Source organism: Ovis aries, chromosome 15, assembly GCF_016772045.2.
Source record: "Ovis aries strain OAR_USU_Benz2616 breed Rambouillet chromosome 15, ARS-UI_Ramb_v3.0, whole genome shotgun sequence".
Classification (NCBI taxonomy): domain Eukaryota; kingdom Metazoa; phylum Chordata; class Mammalia; order Artiodactyla; family Bovidae; genus Ovis; species Ovis aries.
This window is the reverse complement of record NC_056068.1, coordinates 27,243,139-27,267,503: the sequence shown is the minus strand read 5'-3', so window position 1 is coordinate 27,267,503 and position 24,365 is coordinate 27,243,139. Positions and strand designations below refer to the sequence as shown.

Genomic DNA, 24,365 nt, shown 5'->3' with positions numbered 1-24,365 from the left:
GTCTCACTTCCATCCAGTCAGGAGTCTGTTGGCCACTGAGCCCTTTCTGTGCTCTGGCGCCACTTCATTCTGAGTGCTTTGGATTAACTTCTAATGCTTCTTGCTGAGGAGTATTCCTGTCTCTTTTTTACTGTGAAATGTGCTCCTGCTTGTTGCAGGTACTTGGCAAATAGGTCCAAAAGGCATACACTGGCCATGACCAGCCCTACAGCTGAGATCCCGCCGGACCTACAGCGGCAGCTAGGACAGCAGCCTTTCCGTTCCCGGGTCTGGCCCCCTCACCTGGTACCTGATCAGCATCGGTGAGTAGCCACGTGAGCCGTGGGAGCTCCTTGAGGCCCATCGGACAGGCCCCTTTCTGGCTGGTCCTACAGACATGATGACTAGCATCGTGGCTTTAAATAGCATCCCGAACTTTACATCTTCTCAGCTCCTTGACTCAGCCGTGCCCAGGGCCATAGGAGACGCTTCTTTCCCATTACCTCGTAGACGTGTTTATTGCCCGCAGTTGCTCCTCATGACTCTAGTCGTTGACTCATAGATGAAATTGAACTTGAAACCTGCAAGTGGGTGAAGCTCTCAGAAGACCAGCTGGAGATAGGATTTGTAACCACATCAGTAGGCTTGACTTTTAATAACCCATCGCCATCAGAAGCATGAGCATTTCTTATCATGTGACCCCTGAACGAGGTGCTTGGCTCGGGGAAAACACATTCCCTTGTGAGTGGTGGAGCGGAGACACTGCATCCTCCTGAGTGTTGTGCTTGAAAGCCATCCTTGCAGTATTCTGCTGGCAAAATCTTCGAGTAGGTCTCTGATAAATTTATAATTCATTTTCTCTTAAAGACATAAAAACAAGTGTAGCCTTCCTTGCCAAGAGAACTTCACAAAATTGAGTTCAAGTAAGCCTGGGAACGAGGGGAGTGACACCTTGCTGGATTAAGAAGGTGGTTATCTTCTGTGAACTCTGTGATGACCAAAAATCTTAGCTTAGTCCTTTCCAGAGCTGTCCCCAAGCTCACGGGCCACACTTTCAAAGCCACCACCAGTCGCTAGAGTCTTTTTGGGAGGACAGTGAAGAGCAGCCTTACTTGGAAAGTTTGGAAAGCAGATTCTGAGGAAATTAAGTTTATAAATGTGTTGTTACTCAGTCTTGCAGCCAGACTCACCCTGGCAAGCTTGACACTGTTTTTATTGTGTCTCGTTACCCACTGGGCATCATAGGTAATCAGCAGAGACCGGTGACCTCTGAGCAAACTGAACCATCATTAGTGCCACGTTGGAACTCAGAAAGAAGAAAGATAAGCTTTCATAAATGACCATAAATAATATGGTACAAATGGTCTGTTAGGAATAGCATGAATGACATTTCTCAAATAAAGCTCCGGTGGTACAGACAATGTTTTTCTAAGGAGAATCTCTCAGGAACCTCACTGTTACAGTTCTGCATCACTTTGGGTGATCATTAGCTGCCCATACATTTTCTGTGATTTCTCAATAACTCTGAGCGCTATACTGTCACCTGATAGACTTTCATTGCTTTATTTCTCCCTGTATCCTTCCTTCCTTGACAGCCCCACACTTAGTTTTTCAGCCTTTGCCAGGCTCTGTTGTTTAGTTTCCGTCCTTTGGTTTAATCCTTGTTTAATTCAGGTGCCCCTCAGGCCATGTTTTTGTGGGGCAAGCATGAAAAGGATGAGCACATCACCACAGTCTGCCTTTGTCACTGACCCGGTACTGTGTTTACACCTGTTGCTAAAGGAAGGCCACACTGGCCCGCAGCTCCGTTTGTGTGGTTTCCTCGCTGCCTGGTCACTGTCAAGGCCTTGCCTGCTGGAGATCTGTCTGCTGTCTGTTTCTGTGCAAACACTCTTGGCAGAGTGTTTCAAGGGTTCCCTGTGGTCAAGCCAGTTTGAACTGGAATGAATACTCTGTGAGTGACGGATCGTGTAAGGGGCGGTGTTTATGCAGACTCAGCACGTCTCCATGGAGTTGCTGTAAAAGCATGGTTACACAAGAGACTGAAGCAAGTCTTCAGGGCAAAAGGGAAACTTCCCAAGGCTCTCCAGCACTGAGAATGGGTGGCCTGGGGGGATTATTGAATTCCTTTCATTTGCTGGAGGAAATGACACAGGAACAGCAGATATGTCTGTTCTTCTGGGGTATTATAGATGAAGTCCAACATGAAGACAGAAGAGGTATCTGAATGTGTAATCCTGGAATTGTGTAATTTATAAATTCAAAGAAAAATTAAGTGTAATTAACCAAAAAAACCTAACTAATACAAGATGGATTTTATCTAGGTGGGGAGCCAAGTCCCTGGTTGAAGAGTGTAGTGGGAATATCAGCCTGACATGAGGCTGTCCTGAGTTTGAATGGGATTGCTAATAAAAATAAAACACAACTGATCCTGTCAGTGCTTCCAAAATGAGCAGCTACCTAAGAACTATTCCTCTGAAGCTCCTTGTGCTGGGCTGCCCAGGGTGTCAGTCTGTTCACAACCCGATCTTCTGGAAAAGTCATGAAATACCTGGACCTGGGATGGGAGAGAATGTGTTTTGTACAGACAGACTATAATTAACTCCTTGAAGAACACAGATTTCTGAGTGAATCAGAAATGTGTTGATCATCAGAAAATACTGAAAGTGTAAGAATCAAATTCTAGGAGAAAATAGTACCTGCTTGCTTTAACTCCAAACACGTGAAGTAGAAACAGAAATAAGAAATATTGAGGAAATACCCCTGAGACCGGCTCCCATGATCACTGTTTCTGGAGTGTGTCTTCCAAACTCATCTGTCTTTCGTGTTACCGAACCCAGATATATGTTGTGTTCATTTCATCAGCTCACTGCTGTGTCAAGCTTCAGGTGGAGTCTCAAACAGGAGCCATCATTAGAAGGTGGAGGGCTTTTCCCTGCTGCCAGAACTCTCTTAACTCCTCTGCACACTCATCAGCCCCTCCTAGACCCTCCCTGTCTGCTACACTTGAATTCGCTTGTTCACCCGCTTTCTTAGCCTTGGTTCGCTTCTGTCCAGAATGAGTAACTGGCAAGGTGGCACATCATTTCGCCTACAGCTCAGTGTGATGTCATCTCTGCCCTGGACCTGAAACCCTGATCCTTTCCATCAGCTGCTGGAATGCTGCCTTGGCAGTCTTTTATCTGCTTACTTCAACCCATAAACATCTCTTTCTGATTAGGTAACAAGTATAGGTCTTAGCTTCTAACTCTCATGTTGTCTTAGGCATTCCTTACTGATAGCACATTCTTTCTTTCTGTAAGACGCTGCTTTGTTCTTATTGAGCAGTGGGGGTCATTTTGAAGGTAATCCACACGATTCCTCTTTCATTAGCAGGTTGGGAGGGTGCCACTGCTTTGAGAAGTTACCTTTCACAGCAGATAACGTTATTTGCGTTGACCAGGTATGTGCAGGATCTTCAGGCCCACGTTTCTTAAGGATGGGCTGTCTCCATCTGGGGATCAGAGGCCCCCAGTTTTCCCACTTTAAGCTCCACCTTGTGTTTTCTAGCATTAAAAAACCTATGAATTCCAGGCCAGACCTTTGACCCGAGTTGACTGCAGTTTCCCTCTGGTCAGTCATACAGAGGTTACTACTCAGGGAAAACTTTAGGTCACGTGGGTAGGTTTGTTCTAGGTTTCTAAAGGCACTAGATAGAGACATGACTGTAAAAGGAGGAGTTCGTATACAGCTGGGCTTGAGGGCTACTGTGAAGCTCCTCTCTCTCAGACCCAGTGTATTTGTAAGAACTGGATGTATCTGATCCCAGGACCTTCCCAGGCTTGGACATTAAGCCAACTCAAGGTAAGTGGAAATGGAAGATGGTCACTTGGAGGCCTCTAAAGGGAAGGCAGGCTAGGGAAACGACTGGCCTCTGGAGATGGCATGGAAATGGCCTAATATGCCAGGCTGCGCGTGTAGCCGGCAGCTTTGTGTTCATCTGGAACAGCATCCCTAGGTGATTTGGTCAAAACCCTCAGTCCTAGCCCCTAACCTTCTCTTCCCATATATTCAGCTCCACCTACAAGGACTCCAACACCCTGCACCTCCCTACGGAGCGTTTCTCCCCTGTGCGCCGGTTCTCAGATGGGGCTGCAAGCATCCAGGCCTTCAAAGCTCACCTGGAAAAAATGGGCAACAACAGCAGCATCAAACAGTTGCAGCAGGTAATGTTAGAGGCGGCAGGCATCTCTGGAGAAGCATGGGTAGCAGAGCCCAGTGTTGCAGGAGGACACGGGTGTTAAGCTTTCAGCCCCCTCAGAGCAGCACGCAGTTTTAGAGGTGCCAAAGCAGATAGCCCTTACACGCTTTCCTTCCTTCTGCTTACGTCCAGCTTTCCCCAGGAAGGGACTAATTTTCCTCCTGCCTCTGTGGTTCCTTAGAGAGAAATTTCTGGGCTTGGGTTTCAGTGGGAAGCACCCGGAAATGTCTTTTAAAGCAACCCTGGTGTTCCCCTCATGACTTATGGGCACTGGGTCTTGTTGGAGCCTGCTCTGCGTTCTTACCACCTGACATACTCTCCAGCTGGTATGGAATGGTGCTCCCGGAGGAAGGAGGTGTACCTCCAGGCTTCTATAAAGGGCCGGTTTCCTTTCTGCCTTCCTGACGACCAAGCTTCGAGTGGCATGTGCTTTGTACACCGATTTCACACTGGAACCTTCGCTCGTAGCCAGGCCATCTTGGTGTTTTTCCCTTCATGCGGCCAGCACAGAGCGTGAATTTATTTAGTACACAAAGGCCCACCTAAAGGGGTTAGTTGCTCATCAAGGACACAGTTCTTCTCTGTGGGCTCCCTCTGCCTATGAGACCCAGGGCAGCTCTGCGTCTGCTCACAGCACTGCATGGGGTAGGCCTGGCTGTATCCCCTCTGTATGAACTGCTTTCCCTTCAGGAGTGTGAGCAGCTGCAGAAGATGTACGGGGGGCAGATTGATGAAAGAACCCTGGAGAAGACCCAGCAGCAGCATATGTTATACCAGCAGGAGCAGCACCACCAAATTCTCCAGCAGCAGATTCAAGTAGGCCTTCCCTCTCCGCTTTCTCCAACTTGTCTGGAGTTTGCTCGCAGGCCAATGGGCCTGTCGGTGCTGGAGGAGATCACGCAGGGCAGAGTGGAGTTGAGTTATTTGTGTGGTTGCCATGTTTGAGTCCAGGTAATCAAGCCTTTCGATGAACGGCGGGAGCATAAGTCTCAGTCGCAGATAGTCTCTTCCCGTCCCGAGAATGGCCCTGGTTAGTCTTCAAGCTCACGAGCATTTTTCTCTCCTTTCTTGCACGTATTTTAGGACTCTATCTGTGCTCCTCAGCCTTCTCCACCTCTTCAGGCTGCATGTGAAAATCAGCCCGCCCTCCTCACCCACCAGCTCCAGAGGTAATGAAACATGTTCTTTGCCTAAGCTGTTGGCCTAACTCACATGACTGACTATAGCAGTCACCCTGGAAAAACCCATCTGAAAAGCAGGAAGACCAATTTAAATTTCGGCAGCTTTCTAAAATCCTGACTTCCTGTGCCACTTCATTTTCTTATCCCCATGAACCATGTAATCTGACACCTAATGCAGGAGGCCAGATGCAGGCCCACAGTGACCCCTGCCTCCTTGGGACATCTGGGAAAATAAGATGTAGACAGGCTTTCAGTAGACTGTGATGGGTGGCCTTCTAGCCTGGAAGCTTATCAAAACTAAAAGTGGAGTTTCTGCCTGTGGGTATCAAATGGCTGAAACTAACTTCAAGGTTATATCGTCACCTCAGGAAGTGTATTTACTCATCTGGTTCTGTTGTTTTTTAAGGTTAAGGATTCAGCCTTCCAGCCCACCTCCCAACCATCCCAACAACCATCTCTTCAGACAGCCCAGTAACAGCCCTCCCCCCATGAGCAGCGCCATGATACAGTCTCACGGTGAGTGCAGAGGTTTTCTCTGAGCCGTGAGCTGCAGGAGAAGTGAGGCTTCGTCTTGATTGCCCCAAGCCACTGGTTGGGGTGACGGAGCAACATGCTGTGTAAGGGAGTGGCTCTAGTGCCAGGCTGCCTTGGCTTGGCTCCTGCTGCTGCCAGCTCCTTAGCTGTGAGACCACAGGTAGACCACTGAACTTCAGGGCATCTCTGCTTCCTCAAATGTAAGACAGGGATAATACGACTATGAGATACATATGTTAGGTATAATACTTAAAATAGCCCCTGGAACAATATAGTTCTCAAATAGTGGTTGACTGGTATTGATGTTTTCATAACATATGTTTCATCAACATACAGTTGATGTCCCTTCCAACTGTACCAAACGAATGGGCTACTACCAGAACCGTCCCTCTTGTCACGCCTGAGTTTGGTGGTCCTCTGGGCACATGGCTCCTCTCTTGTGGGTGTTCAGATGGAGGCAAAGATGAGCGGGCCCTAATTTATACGGTCCTTCAGAGGCCAGCATTCTGAGGGGTTAGTGTTCCGAAAACTGAGAATCTCTTTAAGTAACGCCACTCAGTCTAGAGCCCCTGAAGAGCCTGAGTTGGACTCAAAGCCCTTCTTACTCAGAGTGGGGTCCCTGACCAGCAACATCAGCAGGAAAAATCAAATCTCAGATCCTGTTGCAGACGTGCTGGAACAGAATCTGTGTTTTAGCAAGATCCCCAGGCCCTTCATACGTGCATTAGAGTTTGAGAAGCGTTGCCCTGAATGAGAGCTGCTCAGAGAATGATCAACGGGCAGTTTCCTGGAATTGCAAATTCTTGGAGCCCCATCCTTACCTACTGAGTCAGCTTCTGAGGGTTGGGCCCCGGAGTGTGTGTCTTCACAGATCCCCCAGAGGAAGCTTCCATGCCCTGGAGTCGGAGGAGCCCTGCCCTGGGTGGTGTGCGAGCTGAGCATCCTCAGTGGCCCCTGGCCGCAGGTAACCCGGGCATGTGGTCACTCTGGGGCTCCTTTCTCCCCAGGTGCTACATCGTCCTCCCAGTTTCAAGGCTTCCCCTCCCGCAGTGCCGTCTTCCAGCAGCAGCCTGAGAACCGCTCCCCTCCTGCCAACGTGGCACTGACCTGCCTGGGCATACAGCAGCCCCCCCAGTCACAGCAGGTGCCCGTCCAAGTCCAGGAGCCTGTCGACATGCTCAGCAGCATGCCTGGGGCCGCTGCCACCCCTGCAGGCCGGGGCGCCTCCATCAGCCCCAACACCAGTCAGGTTCAGATGCAGCTCCGGACCAGCCTGATGGCCGCCCTCAGCTACGGGCACCGGCCCTTGTCCAAGCAGCTGAGCGCCGACAGTGCGGAGGCCCACAGGTGAGGCTGCCCGGAGTCTCCCGGCCATCTCTCCGGGGGACCCAGGTGGGAGGAAGCCCCTTAGTAGGAGGAGGGGAGAACAGAAGGGCTCTGACTGGGCTGTGCTCATTTCAGCCTGACTAAAAATGAGGCCGTGGGCTTGGGATGGACTTGAAACCTATATATTGACTCAAGATCAAAATGCTAGTGAGATGCAGGAGGATAATGACGCAGCTACCTTACCATATAGGCTTCCCAGGTGGTGCAGTGATAACCTGCTTGCCGATGCAGGAGGTGCAAGAGATGTGGGTTTGATCTTGGGTCAGGAAGATTCCCCTGGAGGAGGAAACGGCAACCCACTCCAGTACTATTGCCTGGGGAATCCCATGGACAGAGGAGCCTGGTGGCCTATAGTCCATAGGGTCACAAAAAAATCAGACACGACTTAGCAACTAAACACCACTACCACCTGACTATAGGTCTGCAAAGAAGAAAAGGGCCAGTTAGAGGAGTAGGTAAAAATTTCAGTTACCCCCCTTCTCTGTTCTTCTAGGATTATTTCTTTCCATCACTCATATTCTAAGAGATGGGCACATCTTAATTCAAGTGATGTTGCTACCCTCAAGCCCAAGGGGGTGGTGGGGGTAATGCCTACGCCCCCATCCTCCCTGTGGCCCTGTGGTTCTCTGTACCAGCAGAGACTCGCTGCTGAGGAGGACTGGTAGCCGTTCCCCGGGGAGTTTGGCCACTTGTCACACGGATGCCTGGTACTCACTCCCTTTTGTGTCTGCAGCTTGAACGTGAATCGGTTCTCCCCTGCTAACTACGACCAGGCGCATATACACCCCCACCTGTTTTCGGACCAGTCCCGGGGTTCCCCCAGCAGCTACAACCCTTCACCAGGAGCGGGGTTACCTCCCACCCAAGCCCTGAAAGTCCCTCCGCTTGACCAGTTCCCCACCTTCCCTCCCAGTGCACATCAGCAGCCACCGCACTATACCACATCGGCACTGCAGCAGGCCCTGCTGTCCCCCACGCCGCCAGACTACACGCGACACCAGCAGGTGCCCCACATCCTCCAGGGACTGCTCTCCCCCCGGCACTCACTCACCGGCCACTCGGACATGCGGCTGCCCCCGGCGGAGTTTGCACAGCTCATCAAAAGGCAGCAGCGGCAGCGGCAGCAGCAGCAGCAGCAGGAATACCAAGAGCTGTTCCGGCACATGAACCAGGGGGACGCCGGGAGTCTGGCTCCCGGCCTTGGGGGACAGAGCATGGCGGAGCGCCAGGCTTTGCCGTATCAGAACGCTGACTCTTACCACCACCACCACACCAGCCCCCAGCACCTTCTGCAGATCAGGGCGCAAGAATGTATCTCGCAGGTCTCCTCCCCGACCCCGACCCACGGTTACGCTCCCCAGCCGGCGCTCGTGCACTCGGAGAGCATGGAGGAGGAGTGCTCGTGCGAGGGGGCCAAGGACGGCTTCCCGGATAGGAAGAGCGGGAACACATTGACCAAAGGTTGCCATGACAGCCCCCTGCTCTTGAGTACAGGCGGCCCCGGGGACCCTGAATCTCTCCTGGGAACCGTGAATCACGCGCAGGAGTTGGGGATCCATCCGTACCGACAGCAGGCTGCTGCCTTCACTAGAAATAAGGTGTCCAGCCGAGGTAAGAGCGCTGCAGGGTCGATCTCTGGGCCAGCCTGCCCTCCTCCAGTGAACTCAGCAGTGTTTACCTTTCTCAGCTGGTACTCTGGGTTGCTAAGAGAGAATTCCTGAGAAGACTTGCGGGACCTTTTAGGGGAGAAGCACATAGGACATGGGTATCTGATGGGGAAAGGGAATCTGTTTTCAGAATTAAAAGAGAGTGATAGAAAATGAACACACAGATGATGGGCAGCAAGATGTATTACCTGTTTTCCCATATTCAGACTGTGGTTCCTTAGAATCCAGAATTTCTCAGCTGTCATCAAAATAGCTAGCTTTAACCTCTGTGATAGAAAAAAAGTCAGCCAGTGCTAGGGAAACAGGGTTTAGAGTAAACAGTGTTGGAGTACGTCAAGGTCCCCCGGTCCCGGATTGCCTCTGTGATGAGTGCAGTGACCTTGTCACTTAACCCTCAGGTTCTTACTTCCCCATCCGTGAAAAACGGCAGGAGGAATAACGGTCCTTTGCAGAGTATTTTTGAAGAGTAAAACATACACACGTGTGTTTATGTTGATACATGATGTTTGTGTGTGTGCCACAGGGAGAGAGAGGCATGCTTGATAATCTGAATGTATGGTTTAAATAATTTGAGGTATTATTATTCTGATCACTTTGTTAATAAGCTAAGTACAGAATATTACAGCATCACAAGGGATGCCATGCTGTTTCATTTAGAATCACTATAACTAATGAGGGCATTCATTTTCATTTGGAAGGAGAGTGGAGTCACTATCAGTGAGTTATGCTCAGAAAATGTCATTTCATTAGTGTCGTAGCATTCACCATACCCCAAATCTGGACTGACATCCATCCCATCATCACAGATCTTGAAAGCAGGTTTCTCCATAAAATATTCAGCCCTGAAACTGGGCACTTTCCGCACCCTCCTTTCCTGAAGCCTGTCCTGCCCTGCACTTTAAAGTCAGTACACCAGACTCAGCTCCTGGGGCAGTCGGGTCCCCAGGCACAGGGCAGGATGGAAGACCTGACCCTCAGTCAGTTTATGTGAAGAGGGCGTGGTACTTTCAGGTTGTGCTCATTGAGCACCAATAGGGATACAGTTCCATAAACTCCCATTAAATCCTGGGCTTTTGAGCAGATGGGTACCATCCAGTGTGAGGTCTGCACCAGTCAGATGTATTGTGTCCACCTGCGGTTGCTGTATTTTTGAGTTGACGTAGGCTAGGGGGAGGTTTTGGAACCAAGTCGTAGGTGGATTGGCTGACAGACTTGGGGATGTTTAGGCTTGTGGGGAAAACTCAGGAGAGCCATCGTACTTGTCATATGGAAAAGGATCAGATTTCTCTGGACTCATATTAGGAGGCAGAGCCAGGACCAGGATGGACGTTGCAGCAGCTTCCAACCCCAGAGAATCCTTCACAAGAACTTTCCAGAAGAGGCTGCTGAGCAGACTGGGAGCTTTCTGTGGCTGGGAGTGTTCTAGCAGAGGCAGCTTGATGGCATCAGGGATGCTGGGAAAGCTTCCTGTGTGAATGGCAGCTTTCATCGGAAAAGGAGGCGAGCTGACGTTTCCCTAGCGCGTTTCACATGCCACACACCAGAGGCTGTTCACACGCAAAGTCACCTAATCCTCACAGCTCTTCCCGTCCCCATTTTACCGGTGAGACAACTGAGGCACAGATTAAGTAACTCTCCCCAAGGTCCACAGCTAGGAAGTGGCACTGAACCCGAGAGCTGCTCACTCCACTCCAGCAGATGTGTCCTGAGCACACGCCGCGTGTGCAAGACTCCAGGAAGGAGCAAGTGAGCAAACAGTGCACACACCCCACCCCTTCACCCCTTTCACATTGCCGTATGTGAAAATAACCTTTTGAAATATTTTTCTTCAAAAATGATTCTCTCTCAATTCCTTTCAGTTTTCCCTCCTCTGTGACAACTATACACAGAGAGACCAGGAGGCTTGAATTGGCTTGTGTCCTTCGATTGTCAGAGGAACCCCACCCCGTTTGGCAGGCTTGTGGGTCTGTTTAGTGCCTAAAGAGAAGCAGAGCATGGCAGGTTCAGGCGCTACGGGAGCACCAGAGCCAGGGGAGCCTGGTTCTCTTTCAGAGCAGGGCCAGGTTTCCCACAGTGAGTGACATTTGAGTGAGGTCTTGGTGGCTTCGCAGGTGGCCCAGTGGTAAAGAACCCACCTGCCGATGCAGGAAACTAAGGAAACACAGGTTCAGTCCCTGGGTCGGGAAGATCCCAGGGCTTGTGACCCTCTCCAGTATTCTTGCCTGGAGAATCCCCATGGACAGAGAAGCCTGGCAGGCTTCAGTCCATGGGGTCTCAGAGTCCAACACGTCTGAGCAACTGAGCACGCACGTTCTTGGTGGATGAAGAGGATTTTGCTGTTTGGATTTAGGGGAGAAGCATCAGGAAAGACCATGGGTGAGAGTGTCTCAGGAATGTTTTAGGGGGAGACAAGCTGCCTTCCTTGAAGTGCAGTCTACAGGAAGGAATTAGAAGCTAAGGGCAAAGGTTTTCTGAAACCCAGAGTCTGACCTGGATCCAGCAGCTTTAAATCAGTTCACTTCAGACCAACACGTGAGTCAGATTCTCTTGACAGATCCCTCCTGCCGTTCCCCAAGCTGAGTGCCTGCGATCTGTTCTCCCTCTCCTTCCTCCCTGCCTTCTTATACCCACCGCCATCACCACCTCTCTTCTCTGCATGCTTCTCTTTCTCTCTAGGTTTGTGGAAGAATCCAGCCGTAAATACACCCCTGAAGGTTTCAGCTGAAAAATACCCTGTTCTTGTTGCCTCATAATCTGGTTTGAAAGTCTTAGTCACTCTGTCATGTCTGACTCTGCAACTCCATGGACTGTAGCCCACCAGGCTCCTCTGTCCATGGGAGTCTCCAGGCAAGAGTACTGGAGTGGGTAGCCATGCCCTCCTCCAGGGGATCTTCCACACCCAGGGATCAAACTGGGTCTCCTGCATTGCAGGTGGATTCTTCACTACCATGATCAGGGTTGCTTCTCCCCCGAATCCTCCTTTTTCTTAGATCTCCTTTTCCTGACCTTTGATAAGACCTTTCCTAGAGGCCATAATCTTATCTCCTGTCCCCCTTGCCAGTATGTGCTAGAGATAATCCTTCCTGTGTCTACCTAGTTTACTCTCAATTTACTCTTTAACTTAGCTTCTGCCTTTTCTTGAATACTATTACCTTGCCTCTTTCTAACCTTTTTCCACTTCTGTTTTGAGACTTTTGGAACGATATACACAATTCTAATGAATAAAGCCCCCAATTGATTACCACATGGGTTTAGGATCCAGTACAGTTAGATAATGCAATAGAGAGAAAAATGGCCTAGGGAAGCCCAAAGCTGCTCCAGAGTTAGAAACCGTCCGGGAATGTATGTCTGCATGTTTAAAACTACTTATACTGAGGCGTCCCCATTGTCCTTACCTTAAACACAGGAGCTTCCTCTGTGACCCCCTGGCACATAACCCCTCCCCCCATCTTCATCTGTGTAGTGAGGGATGCTGGCTAGGTGCCCGCTCCAAGAAGGTGTTTGTAGTACGGCTGTTCCGGGCTTGGTGCCCTGCAGTCAGTTACTCATTTATTTTTCACAACCCCGCTGGGCATATGTTTTATGATCCCTTTTACAGGAGAAACCGGACTCCACAGTCTCTCCCTGCTTTAACCTGACATGTTGTTGTTATTGTTTTAGTCACTCGGTTGTCTCCAACTCTCTGCAACCCCAAGAACTGTAGCCCGCCAGTCTCCTCTGTCCATTGGATTTCCCAGGCAGAAATCCTGGAGTGGGTTGCCATTTTCTCCTCTAGGGGATCATCCCAACTCAGGGATCAAACCCACGTCTCCTGCATTGGAGGCGGGTTCTTTACCACTGAACCCCCTGGGAAGCCCTAACGTGAGATGCTTCTACTCTTAAGAACTTGAGAGCTTGCAGTTTGACATCAACAAAGAATCATCAGATAATTTGCCATTCCTTTTGCCAAGAAAGGGTTGTGATGCTCTCCCCCTACCGCCTTGCAGGCACATGGGGGCAGCTTGTCCTTGTTTATCTTTGTGGCTGGCAGGAATGCCTCTTGCTTCCTCTAATGATACCTCTATATCTGTGTAGTTACACACTAGCCCCCAAACATCCCATCTGTTGCTTCTATGACAGAGCAAATTCAACAAAATGTATTGCATGATTAGGTCACATAAGACTGTATTTTAGGTCCAGTGGGGAATGCAGGGATGAAAAGATAGAGAACCTGCCCTCAGGGAGCTTATGCTGGGGGGATGGGGGCAGACAAGCTCATAAACAGCCTTAACATGAAGCACCGCGTAATAAATGCTGTAAAAGGTGTAATTATAAGAAGCAGAGCTAGTGTCATCCTTCTAAAACTTCTCAAGGGTAGATTATCAGGGATTGCTGATGTTAGTCAAGGAGAATTAAATGCCGTCCTATCAATGGCCATAGTTACTTATTTTATGGCCACTTGCCACCAATCAGTGTGGGGCCAGGCACTGCCAGAGAGCTGAGCCGGCAGCCTGCCAGAGGTCTGTTTGAAATATGTAGAAGGTCAGGGCTAGACATGCCCCATGCTGTCTGTAATCTCCCTTTCTGTTCTCCAGGAGTAGAAATAGTTTTATCTCCCCCTATGTACTAGTTATTACATACACTTGATTTTTTTTTTTTTTTACTTTGCAAATAAATACGAGAGCATAACCAGTTTACACAGTGAAGAACTGTAACACAGTGAACTCACAGAGAAGACCACATTTTCCCTGAGCCTGCTCAGCTTCAGCAGCCCTGGAGGACTTCAGGCCCCATAGAGGGGTCAAATGGGTTGACCCCAGTCTGGGAGGGTTCACCCCCCAGCACCTTTGAGAGGGATATGCACACATGCACTTCTCTCCTTTTCTCTTAAGACCCAGTAAGTGAGTAAGGACGAGTCAACTGACAGATCCCACAGAGAGCAGTGCAGGCTGCCCCACGGCGCCCTAGGTAGGCGGGCGGGGTGCACTGTGTCTGTGTATTTTTTCCCCTTGCCTGATCAGATGGTCTTCGCCTCCTCTGTACTTTCTCAGCTTTGCTTAGGTAAATACCTGAGAATCCTGCTCTTGGCATCCTCTTTCTGCATCCTTTGGTGAGCTTGACAGTTCCTCCAGCTGCTGAATTGGCATCAGGAATGCCAAAGATCTGAGCCTCAATTTCCTGTTCCTTGCTCAGCAGGTTGGTCTGTTTACACGCAGTGCCTCCCTTGCCAAACTGGTCAGTGGATCTCCTCTGTAGAGGCACAAGGGCCCTCTAAACTCAACATTCTTACTAAAGATAATTACTTTGCTTGTGTAGTCCTTTCCAATTTATGAAAGGCCCTTTGACACCGATTGTCTCTTGAGCCCCCAAACAACCCTCATTTTTCAGATAGGGATATTGAGGTTAGGTTAAATGACTTGTCCAAGTTCATATACTGTGATGGAGCTGGAACCTGACTTCAAATCCCCTAAATTCTTAGCCTTATGTTCTTCTCTTTATGCCCCCTTGCCTCACATTCTTCCCCTTCCAAGCATATCTGCCAAGCCAAGGGTGCCAGCCCTTCCTGACCTTTGACCTGTGAATTATATTGAAATTTGAATAGAAAGACCCCTGGTTTGCTACCCAGCCCCTATTAATATGCTTCTTTTTTGTCTAAGTTCATTTTTGGCTGTGCTGTGTGGCTTCCCAGGTGGCTCAGTGGTAAAGAATCCACCCCCCAATGCAGGAAACCTGGCTTCAATCCCTGGGTCAGGAAGTCCCCTGGAGGAGGAAATGGCAACCCATTCCAGTTTTCTTGCCTGAAAAATGCCATGGACAGAGGAGCCTGGTGGCTGCAGTCCATGGGGTCACAAAGAGTTGCACAGGACTGAGCACACACACGGCCACAAGGTTTGCAGGATCTTTGTTCCCTGACCAGGGATTGAACCCGGGCCCCAGCAGTGAGAGCGCCAAGTCTTAACCACTGAACCACCAGGGAACTCCCGCTCGTCTAGTTTTTAGCTCACATTTATATCTCCTAAACTAGAGGCTTCTTTTCTGGAAATTAAATTTTCAGTAGCTCACTTGCTCACTTACCCGTGGTAAATTAGCCCCATAATTCTCTAAGTAGGATTCTGTGATAAAATCATCTTGTTTGTTTTTGTCAGCTGGTTCATTGTGCCCCATCCTCCCAGAAATAATATCTCTGAAATGAGTGTAAATAATACCAGTCTTTACTGAGCTCTTATAGAGGACCAAACTCAAGTAAGCACTTCATAGACCTGTGGAGTAAGTCCTGTTTTGCAGATGAAGAGAGCGAGATCCAGTAAAGTCAGGTAACTTGCCCAGGAATTCTGGTGAAGCCAGGATCCAGGCCTGGGGCTCCCTGACCCCAGAGCGAGTGCTTCTGAGCCCCAGGCTGGGGAGTCAGGAGGGCTTGCCGTGAGATTTGTCAAGAAGGGCTCCATCTGTCTGCACCAGACCTGAAGGCTGTGAAGAGAGCAGACGAGGACAGAATCCAGGGGACCTTCCCATGGGCAGGGTCCAAAGGAGGGGGGTGTTCAGATGTGGAGAAACCCCATTCTCAGGAATAAAAACCCATTTCACAGAGAGATGGCAGGCAGGGAGATTTAGCATACATACCACCCACCAGAGGCAGCCTTGCATCACTGCCTGCCGGTGGCCTTCATTTGAACCTGCAGCCAGCACATGCGCTGTGCCCACTGACGGGGATCGGGCTGGTTGGCAGGTGGGTGACCTCATCCCACGGAGCAGCTTAGTCTCACTCGCCTTCCTCTCGGTCGTTTGGAAGCTCCCATTCCTCTCCCGTTCCTCCAGAGTGCTTTGCGTTACCAGCAAGGTGCCTGTTATCCTTTCCCTCCCTTCCTGTCCCGGCCCAGCCCCTAAGCCCTGGCCTCACCGCGATGGCTAAGGAGACCATTTGAATATAGAGACCTGAGATACTTTACACATCACTCAAGCAGCCTGTGTTACTTTCATTATTCACATAGATACTGGGATGGTGCAGTTAGCATTAGGACTGTGTTTCCCATTAAAATTTGTTTAAAAACTTGGTCTCACCAAGGTACCGTTCATTGTGAGATAAGCCTAGTAGTTGCCAGGGAACTTTAACCCAGAAAAACCAACCAACCAAAGAAAACACATGTTCAAGTGCTGGACTCTTAAGGACTGGAGCCAGAGGTGCCAACAGGAGGACCCTGTCAACCTTGGTGTGGCCTTGGTACTCTTGACCATCCTAACTGACAGGTGACTGACCTATATTAAGAGAGTGTTTATTGATATCACGTAGAATATTATGAAGCACTGGTATTGGGCAGTGTTCTGGAATACTGAAGGCTCACAAACACGTGTGTAATAATTCTTGTCCTCAAAGAATTTACAGTTTAATATGAAACATTAACACAAGTAGACAACTGAAGATGGTGCCAGGAATAATGTTAGCATAATCAAAGTCTAATAAAGTCTTCTGACAGTGAAAGGAAAGAATGATTTATTTCTGTTTGAAAGGGAAAGTTTCATAAAAACGGTAAAATTTAGATGGACCTAGAAGGATACATTGATTAGAACTGGCAGAAATGGAAGTAGAAGATTAAGCATTTCCAGGGAGAGAGAAAGGTGACAGCAGATGCATTGAATTGTGAGTGGTCCCCTTTGACTGGAGCTTAGAATGTAGGGGTGAGTTGTGTGGGACGTTGGGAGAGAGGCTGGGCCAGTGAAAATGAGGGGTTCGGGCTCCACTATAGAAAGGTTCATCTTTGTAGGGCCGTGGAAGAAGAATGATTAGGAGCCTATTATAGTGATCCAGGCAGGAGGTAACCAAACTTTCATGGAAGCAATGAGACTGGAAAGAAAGAGATTAAAGTGACCAACACTGGAGAAGCAGATTCTTCAGACTTCAGGTGATGTGGAACCAGGAGTAAGGAATCAGCAGGGACTCCATGAGCTCATACCCAGAAGATTAGGAAAGGAGGTGTTGGTTGTGGGGAAAGCTGGTGAGTTCAGAATTGAACCTGTGAAGTGTTTGATGTTGTTCAGCCACCCAGGGAAAGATATCTAGTAAATATTTAGAGTTTTGAATCTGGAGCTTAAAAGAGCATATAGTAATTCTTTACATAGAAGCAGTGTAGCTGAAGCCATGAAAATAGATGATATTGCCAAAGTAAGTGTGGGGAGAGTGAGAAGGTCAAGGATAGAGAGGTAAAGAGAGGAGGACCCTTGAAAGGAGTTGGGGCTGGAGTCGGAGGAGGAGAGGAGAGGACTGGGTGAGGTACGGAGGGGAAGCCAGGGGAAGAGAGAGAGACGTCCACAGGGTGGAGGCCATTCTCCCAGGCTAGAGGTCCTGAAGGTCCAGGAATGATTCTCTTGTGCATCTAGGTTTGGGAACATAGCACTGTCAAATCAACAGAGAAATGAAGAGAAAAGAAAAGGTTCAGCCAACTACTAATACATGGATTTTTTTCTCGTAAGGGAACGATCCCTGCAGAGAGAGCCCCAGGAAGGACTGAGAGTTGGCAGGCTGGTCCAGGCTCCTCCAAGCGTCACCAGCCAGCTGAGGATTGTCCGGGACTTGTCTGCCAATGGTGGTCCTCACCCTGGCCCACTGTGCCTTGCAAGATGCTGCTTTGGTGAGAGTGGACTGAGAGGAACACTAGGTCTGCTGACTGACCCTATTTTACTCTGTCTCCTCAGAGTCTGTCCTAGGGAACTGCATGGATAGAAGTTCTCCTGCACAAGCCATGGAGCTGCCAGATCACAATGGACTTGGGTACCCCGCACACCCCTCAGCCAGTGAGCACCAGAGGCCCCGCACCCTCCAGAGACATCACACCATCCAGAGCAGCGACGATGCTTATGTACGTCGGCCCCTCCTGCTTCTTGGAAGCGGGACCTTTGAAAGCAGAACTTAGGAATGTGGGGTGGTGTCTCTCGTTCTCCTCAGTCAGAGTCCAGCGCCCCTGAGCAGTCAGGGAGTATGTCTCTGAATCACTGTAACAAGCCTGAAATTCCAGGAGAATCTCTGCTGACGCCGAGCTCCACATTTGAAGCTGAGGATCAAGAGCATCCATTTCCTCTAGTCTTAGTTATTGAACTTCTCCCCAAACAATTGAAACCCATGCCCCAGCAGATGAGCCTGCAGACTCTCAGTTATTATTCTGGCAGCTGCCTTGAATTTATTCAGACTTCAAGGGAGCTAGTCCACTTGGCAGAGCTTTGTTGCCTTAGGGCAGACTCCTCGGCGGCACTAATACAGCCACAACCAGCCACATGTGACCTTTCAATTTTAAATGTAATTAAAACAAAATAAAACGTAAAACCGAGTTCTTTAGTCACACTAGTCACATTCCAGGGCTCAGAAGCCACTTGTGGCTGGCGGCTTTCGATTTGGATGGGGCAGACAGAGAACATCCCCTGTCCTCGAACAGAGTGCTATTGGACACTGCCGCCCTAAGAGACTCCTCATGGCCTCGAGCCAGGTCAGAAACCTGGTACTGGAACGCCAAGTAGATGTCAAGGGTGCCAGCTGAGACTCCCTGAGCCCGTCCCTCCCCGCACGCACCCCCGCCCCAGCCTCAGTTCCCCCCACAGCATCCCCCTTTGGATAGCCCTGCAGAGGAAGGGGGCCTGGGTAGCAGTGCTTGGGACAGTGCTTGCGGCCGCCCTTGGCCTGGGCTCCTTTGGAGGGCATAGCAGTCTCTCAAGGCATGCTCTCTGATCTCCTTGCTTCTTTTAATAATTGTTTTCTGCAGGTGCAGCTGGACAACTTGCCTGGCATGAGTCTCGTGGCAGGGAAAGCACTTAGTTCTGCCCGGATGTCAGATGCAGTTCTCAGTCAGTCATCGCTCATGGGGAGCCAGCAGTTCCAGGACGGGGAGAACGAGGGTAAGGGGCATTATGTGTGGGGCAGGCACCCCAAAGGAGTTTCTAGAGGGGCCCCCCTTCCCTCTTCACCAGTGACTGCTCCCCTCTTGTATGAAGAGCCCATGGGAAGCCCCAGCATTCCCATGGGCTTCTGGACGCCTCCTTTTCCCAGTTCTCCTGCACAGAGTGAGAGAGCACGGAGGAGCCCCGCTCCTGACTGAGCACAGGCCCGTCAGTGTCCTGTCTGTATGCATGTCCAGATGCCCCTTCAGTTACTCTTGTTCTGGTTCTGAGGAGAAGGCACCGTGTCCTAATGTCTGCCTCCCGTTAGAATCAGTAGAGGGAGGGGATCTTGGCTGAAAACAGCACAGACCCGGGAGTGGATGGATCTGCAGTTAATTCTGACTGCTCTGTACTGGCTCCACAGGTTAAGGCACTTAACCTTTCTGACCCCCAAGCTCCTCCTCTGTAAAGTGACAGAAAGAGTAGAGCCCATGTCCTCGACTGTGCTGGGAGCAGTTGCTAGCTTCTCTGCATGCGTGCTCACTCATTCAGTCCTGTCCGACTCTTTGCGACCCTATGGGCTGTATAGCCCACCAGGCTCCTTTGTCTGTGGGATCCTCCAGGCAAGAATACTGGAGTGGGTTGCCGTTTCCTTCTCCAGGGGATCTTACTGACCAGGGATCCAACCCGTGTCTCTTACGTCTCCTGCATTGGCAAGCAGGTTCTTTACCACTAGCACCACCTGGGAAGCCTATGCTTGGGAGTTTAAAGTGCTTAGGCCCATGCCCTGAGCATAGAGTGTGCCCAGGCGTCAGGGTCGGTCAGCACGAGGCTGTCTTATCCCACACCACGGGAGCTGACGGTGCCTGACAATGGGAGACAGTAAAGAAGAGGGGGAAATGGACAGTGGGGGCAACAGGAAGAAGCCTGGCCCCCAGCTGTGGTCACTCACCAAACTGAGGGCCTGCTCTGAACTGGAACTTAGGGCCACAGAAGTTTCAGACTTCTCTCTTCTCTTCTCTCTACCTCTTGCCCACCCCCCACCCAAGCTCCCTGCAAACCTCCCAAGTTTTCTCTGGTCTTGCAGAATGCGGGGAGAGTCTTGGAGGTCAGGAGCACCCAGACCTGACAGATGGCAGCCAGCATTTAAACTCTTGCTACCCATCCACGTGCATCACAGACATACTGCTCAGCTACAAGCACCCCGAGGTCTCCTTCAGCATGGAACAGGCAGGCGTGTAGCGAAAGATGGAAAGTGAGTATCACCCTGGCCGGGGCCAAACCAGCCCTTTGGCTCACTGTCAGCTCCTGATCCCATCAGGAGATTCCTTCCACATGAACTTTGAGCCAGTGACCTTGACACCACCACTCCTCCAGCCAAGGTTTTTGCGTCTTTCTGCTCCTTCATTAAGCACCATGCTAATTGTTTGAGGGATAGATGGGGCATTAGAAGAAATAGTGGCCATGGTCCCTTGGTCGAACTGTTGGGGATAAGGCATGTTATAGGTGCCATAGCCTTCAAATAATAAGTGAGCTTCAGAGGACAGACCGGACTTCGGCCACAGTAATGGAAAAGGAGGTGGTTCTTGAACTCAGTCCTAAAGGATGAAATTCAGCAAGAATACATGTCTAGCCAGATCTTTTCTAAGGCTATGCTGCAAGTGGAAAAATATACCAGAAATTTGTGATCAGAGGCCAGCAGTAGAAAACAGGTCAACTGGCCGATTTTGCAGGAGTAATGCCTAAACATAAGAGGCAGTATCAGTTCTGTCTTTGAAAATTCATTGACAGAAAAGACTCACTGAAAGTTAAGCCATCTGGCAAATCTGTATTAGAGCCTCAGTAAAGCAAATCCTCTTAAAATACCTGAGGTAAAGTGAACCATTTCTTTGAAAGTTTTCAATGGAATATTTGAGTCTGTCTCTTCAAACTAATTCTCTGTGTCTGCTCTGTTGCAGGTTTATGTACAGTGTGGAAATGAAAAGGTTGATTTTAAACCAACAGTATCTAGCAGCATTGCGCCAAATTGCCGTTGTTTTCCCTCCACCCAGAATGTCGGCTCCTTTCCTCCCATTTGGTTCATCAGTGTGCTGTTCTTTTGGGATCTGAGGGGGATTTTGCCATGTTCGCCTGTATGACCAAGTCACCAAGGAAATAAACAGGAAATCCATGTTCGCCACCTTTTGTGAAAGTGTATTTGGTGTATTTGAGTTGATGGTTTGGTTTGGTTTTTGGTTTGGGTTGTTTTTGGTTGTTTTTGTTTTTAGGTATGTTTTCTCTGGGAGGTGATTTTCTTTCTTTTTTCTTTTCTTTCCCTTTTTTTTTTTTTTTTTTTTTTTAAGACAGAAGAGCAAAGCAGTTAGCGTATGGTGGCCAGGGCCCAGAGCCGTTCCCCTCCCCAGCTTCTGTCTGCAGAGCGCCCTCCAGTCCCTGAACTGCTCTTACGCAGAAGCAAAAGCTAGAGGGCAACATACTCTGGAATGTAGTGGCTGGAGAAAGAGATAAGAGGGAAGGGGCAGTAGCCTTTGGCCCTTGGAGAGCAAAAAGAGACACCCCAAGCCTGAACCTGGAGAGGTCTTTTCTGCTGGGCTTCACTGAAAAACATGTCTGGCCAAGCCAAAATCACATGAGAATGTTAGCATGGAGGCTGAGCGTGGCCTGGCATTGATGGGTTGCCGGTTAGAATGTCTCTCTGGTGTGTAACTCAGCTCCCCTCTCGTAATTCGGAAAGTTGGTTGCCTTTATCGTCCTGCTGGTTCTGCCCACAGACTGAACTCCCAACAGTGGCACACTGTGTTTCGGGGTCACCTTTCCTTCTCATGTTATATTGTGATATAACAAGGATTGTTTCTCCATATATATATGTGTATGTATCTGTACACATACATAATACATACATATATATATCTATATATATATAATGCTTTTCCCTTTCAGCCTCTTTGTCACAGGCAAGAAGAACAGGAGGTTGTCTTGGGTCCTGCCACCCTCCTAACCTTCTCCTCTCTGCGCATCCTCAGCCCCTATTTTAATTCTTGATCATGTAGGAATTGTTTTTGGTAAATGTTGATATTATTGTTATTATTGTTATTATTATTAATAATAAATACAAGCAAAAGAAATTTTTGTTTAAAAGAGAAATGTTTAACCAGATTCTGTTCTATTTGAATTGTGACTTGCACCTTTTGTTCAAAGTATTTTATTTAGACCTTGTAATTGTGAGCAGTTCTCACTCGTGCCAGTGACAGATGTGGTGGTCTCCTTCCCCGCCCCGCCTCCCTGCTGAAGCAGTGCATATGCGATAGCTATTGTTTGCGTCACTATCTTTATTTTCCTTCACCATTAGAAACCAAAGTCTCCTCTGCTGGCTGGGGGGCTGGCAGAAGATCTGGGTTATCGCCTTCTGATCTTCAAAACAAGGAAGAGATGTTAAATACTCCTGATCCGTTTTTCTGGGGAAGCAGAGAAACAGGTCCCCTGGCCTCTCCTCATCTTTCATCCTGAATTTGCACAGAAGAAAGCGGGTGCCCAGCATGGCCATCCTGGTTTTGCTGCCAGGATCCCCCACGTAGCTTGTCCTTCTCTCTGATGTTGGCAGCTCAGCTCCTGGACCCAGTATCCCTCGAGTGGGTTTCTGCAGTGCAAGAGCCTTTCTTGGGACCTCTCCGTGTTTCCATGGTCCCCACATCCCCTCTACTTGGTGGGAGCCACCAGCTACTCACCTTCTGGAAGCAACTGAGAGAGCCCGAACCGCCACTGTTGACTTCTCTGGGCTCGTTGCCGCTCTGACACCCCTGCCGGCCCCCACCACACACTCAGGCTGTTTAGTTCACAGAACTGATGGACGAGCAGACTGCCGCCCCACAGCGAGCACCCAGACGAAAGCCAGTGAGCCTATTAACCGTGCCATCTTGCAAACTACACTTTAAAAAAAAAATCATTGCTTTTTATTGTAGTAACCGATATGCGCAGTATATGTTGAACGTATATGAATATACTTTCCTACTTCTGTTCTTTGAAAATGTCAGAGTATTTTTTCTTTCTCATTTATGTTGAACTAAAAAAGGATTAAAAAAAATCTCCAGACCCAAGCTGCAGTAAGACCTTTAATCATTTTTTGGTGGGCAGTTATAGCTGGTAACTTGGTTGGACAGTAGGGGATTGTGAAAATAAAACACCTGACTATGATCTTATGCTGATCTGTTACTAGCCTTGTGTTTGGAGTCTAGCTGGGAGAAACTTTCAGGCTGGAAGCTGGAATGTGGGAGGCTGAGGATGTGTAGGGTGGGGCCGTGAGCTCTGCTTTATCTCACCCTGCCTTGAGAGAGGAGCATTCTCCAGAAGCCTGCACTGGACCTCACGCTGGGTCATCAGACACCTGGCTTGGACTCTGCCCCCTCAGAAGTGAACACTACAGTTTGCTGAGTCCGATGGAAAACAGATTCCTTGAGAGGATACTTTTGAAGGAGTAGAAGGAGAACTTCAAAGAGCTGGCAGAGGCTGGGGCGTCTGTGGAGTGACCTCAGTCAACCCAGTGATATGGACACTAACTAAGTGTTAAGATAGAAGGGGACTTTTGCTATAGTTTTCCCCTTTTTCCATACCTGGACTCCAGAGGACAGGGTAGAATTTCTTGAAGGGTCCCAGCCATGGCTCACAAATAGCTGCTAGAAGCCTTCTATGAAGAAAGATCACTGCAGCTGGAAATGCTGAGCTTATAGAAAGACAAGGGACAGGCGGGAACCTAGAAAATCTTTGAGTCCACGTGACTAGAGGGTCACTGTGGGAGTGTTGAGAGCAGAAAAGAGCCTTCTCAAGAAGGGTCTTCTAATGTATGGCTGGGTCCCTTCCCTGTTCACCTGACACTATCACAACTTTGTCCGTCAATGGGCTCTGCTGCTAAGTCACTTCAGTCGTGTCCGACTCTTAGTGACCCCATGGACTACAGCCTACCAGGCTCCTCCATCCCTGGGACTTTCCAGGCAAGAGTACTGGAGTGGGTTGCCATTGCCTTCTCCATCAACGGGCTCTACCCCAGGACAAAATGTTTTTTTAAAAAGGGCTGGGGGTAGGGGGTGGGGAATCTTCAAGTCTGTACACACTCCCTTGGAAGGCTGAGAGTGTCTCTGAAACCAAATAGATAAACCAGATGCCTTCAAGTAATCTGGAAGAACATTCTGTGGAAGGTGCCACGCCCTGCTGCAGGCAGCCCAAATGCCTTGGAGATGAGGTCAGAGGCCTTGGCCCTGCCTGCTGGATGTGGACCCAGGGGTCTGAGCTGTGAAGGTGGAAGCCTTGCCAACAGGTCCTTGCTCATCTTTCTGACTCTGAGGTAGCCTCCTTCCCCACCACACCCGCCCCACTCCACCTGCACAGATCAAGGATTCAGAAGGCTGGTGTACCTCCCGAGGAGCTAGACCTCCATTCCTGCTCTGCCATGACCTTAGTCTCCTAAGCAGGAGGGCAGGAGAGATTCTTTGCTGGTTATGATGCCCGGTGCTGGGGTCTAAACTGGGGCTCTGTCTATCACCAGGAGCT

The 24,365-nt window shown here is 49.5% G+C and overlaps 1 protein-coding gene across 9 annotated transcripts in view; it reads left to right on the top strand.

Annotated features, from left to right (window-relative positions):
* Positions 1 to 22,918, top strand: part of SIK3 (SIK family kinase 3) — a 265,973-nt gene extending 243,055 nt beyond the window's left edge. For 2 of the 9 annotated variants that reach the window (XM_060399704.1, XM_060399702.1), the window contains 9 exons: positions 159 to 302; positions 4,034 to 4,184; positions 4,910 to 5,035; positions 5,303 to 5,388; positions 5,807 to 5,916; positions 6,942 to 7,281; positions 8,054 to 8,931; positions 17,655 to 17,818; positions 18,713 to 22,918. In XM_060399704.1, coding sequence (XP_060255687.1) covers positions 159 to 302; positions 4,034 to 4,184; positions 4,910 to 5,035; positions 5,303 to 5,388; positions 5,807 to 5,916; positions 6,942 to 7,281; positions 8,054 to 8,931; positions 17,655 to 17,818; positions 18,713 to 19,045 — 2,332 coding nt within the window. In that variant the 3' untranslated portion in view covers positions 19,046 to 22,918. Of the gene's footprint in view, positions 1 to 158; positions 303 to 4,033; positions 4,185 to 4,909; positions 5,036 to 5,302; positions 5,389 to 5,806; positions 5,917 to 6,941; positions 7,282 to 8,053; positions 8,932 to 16,726; positions 17,368 to 17,654; positions 17,819 to 18,712 lie in introns of those variants that run through there. The other 7 variants (XM_027979226.2, XM_015100932.3, XM_027979227.2 and 4 more) reach the window with 7 other exon arrangements.
* Positions 22,919 to 24,365: the final 1,447 nt, after the last annotated feature.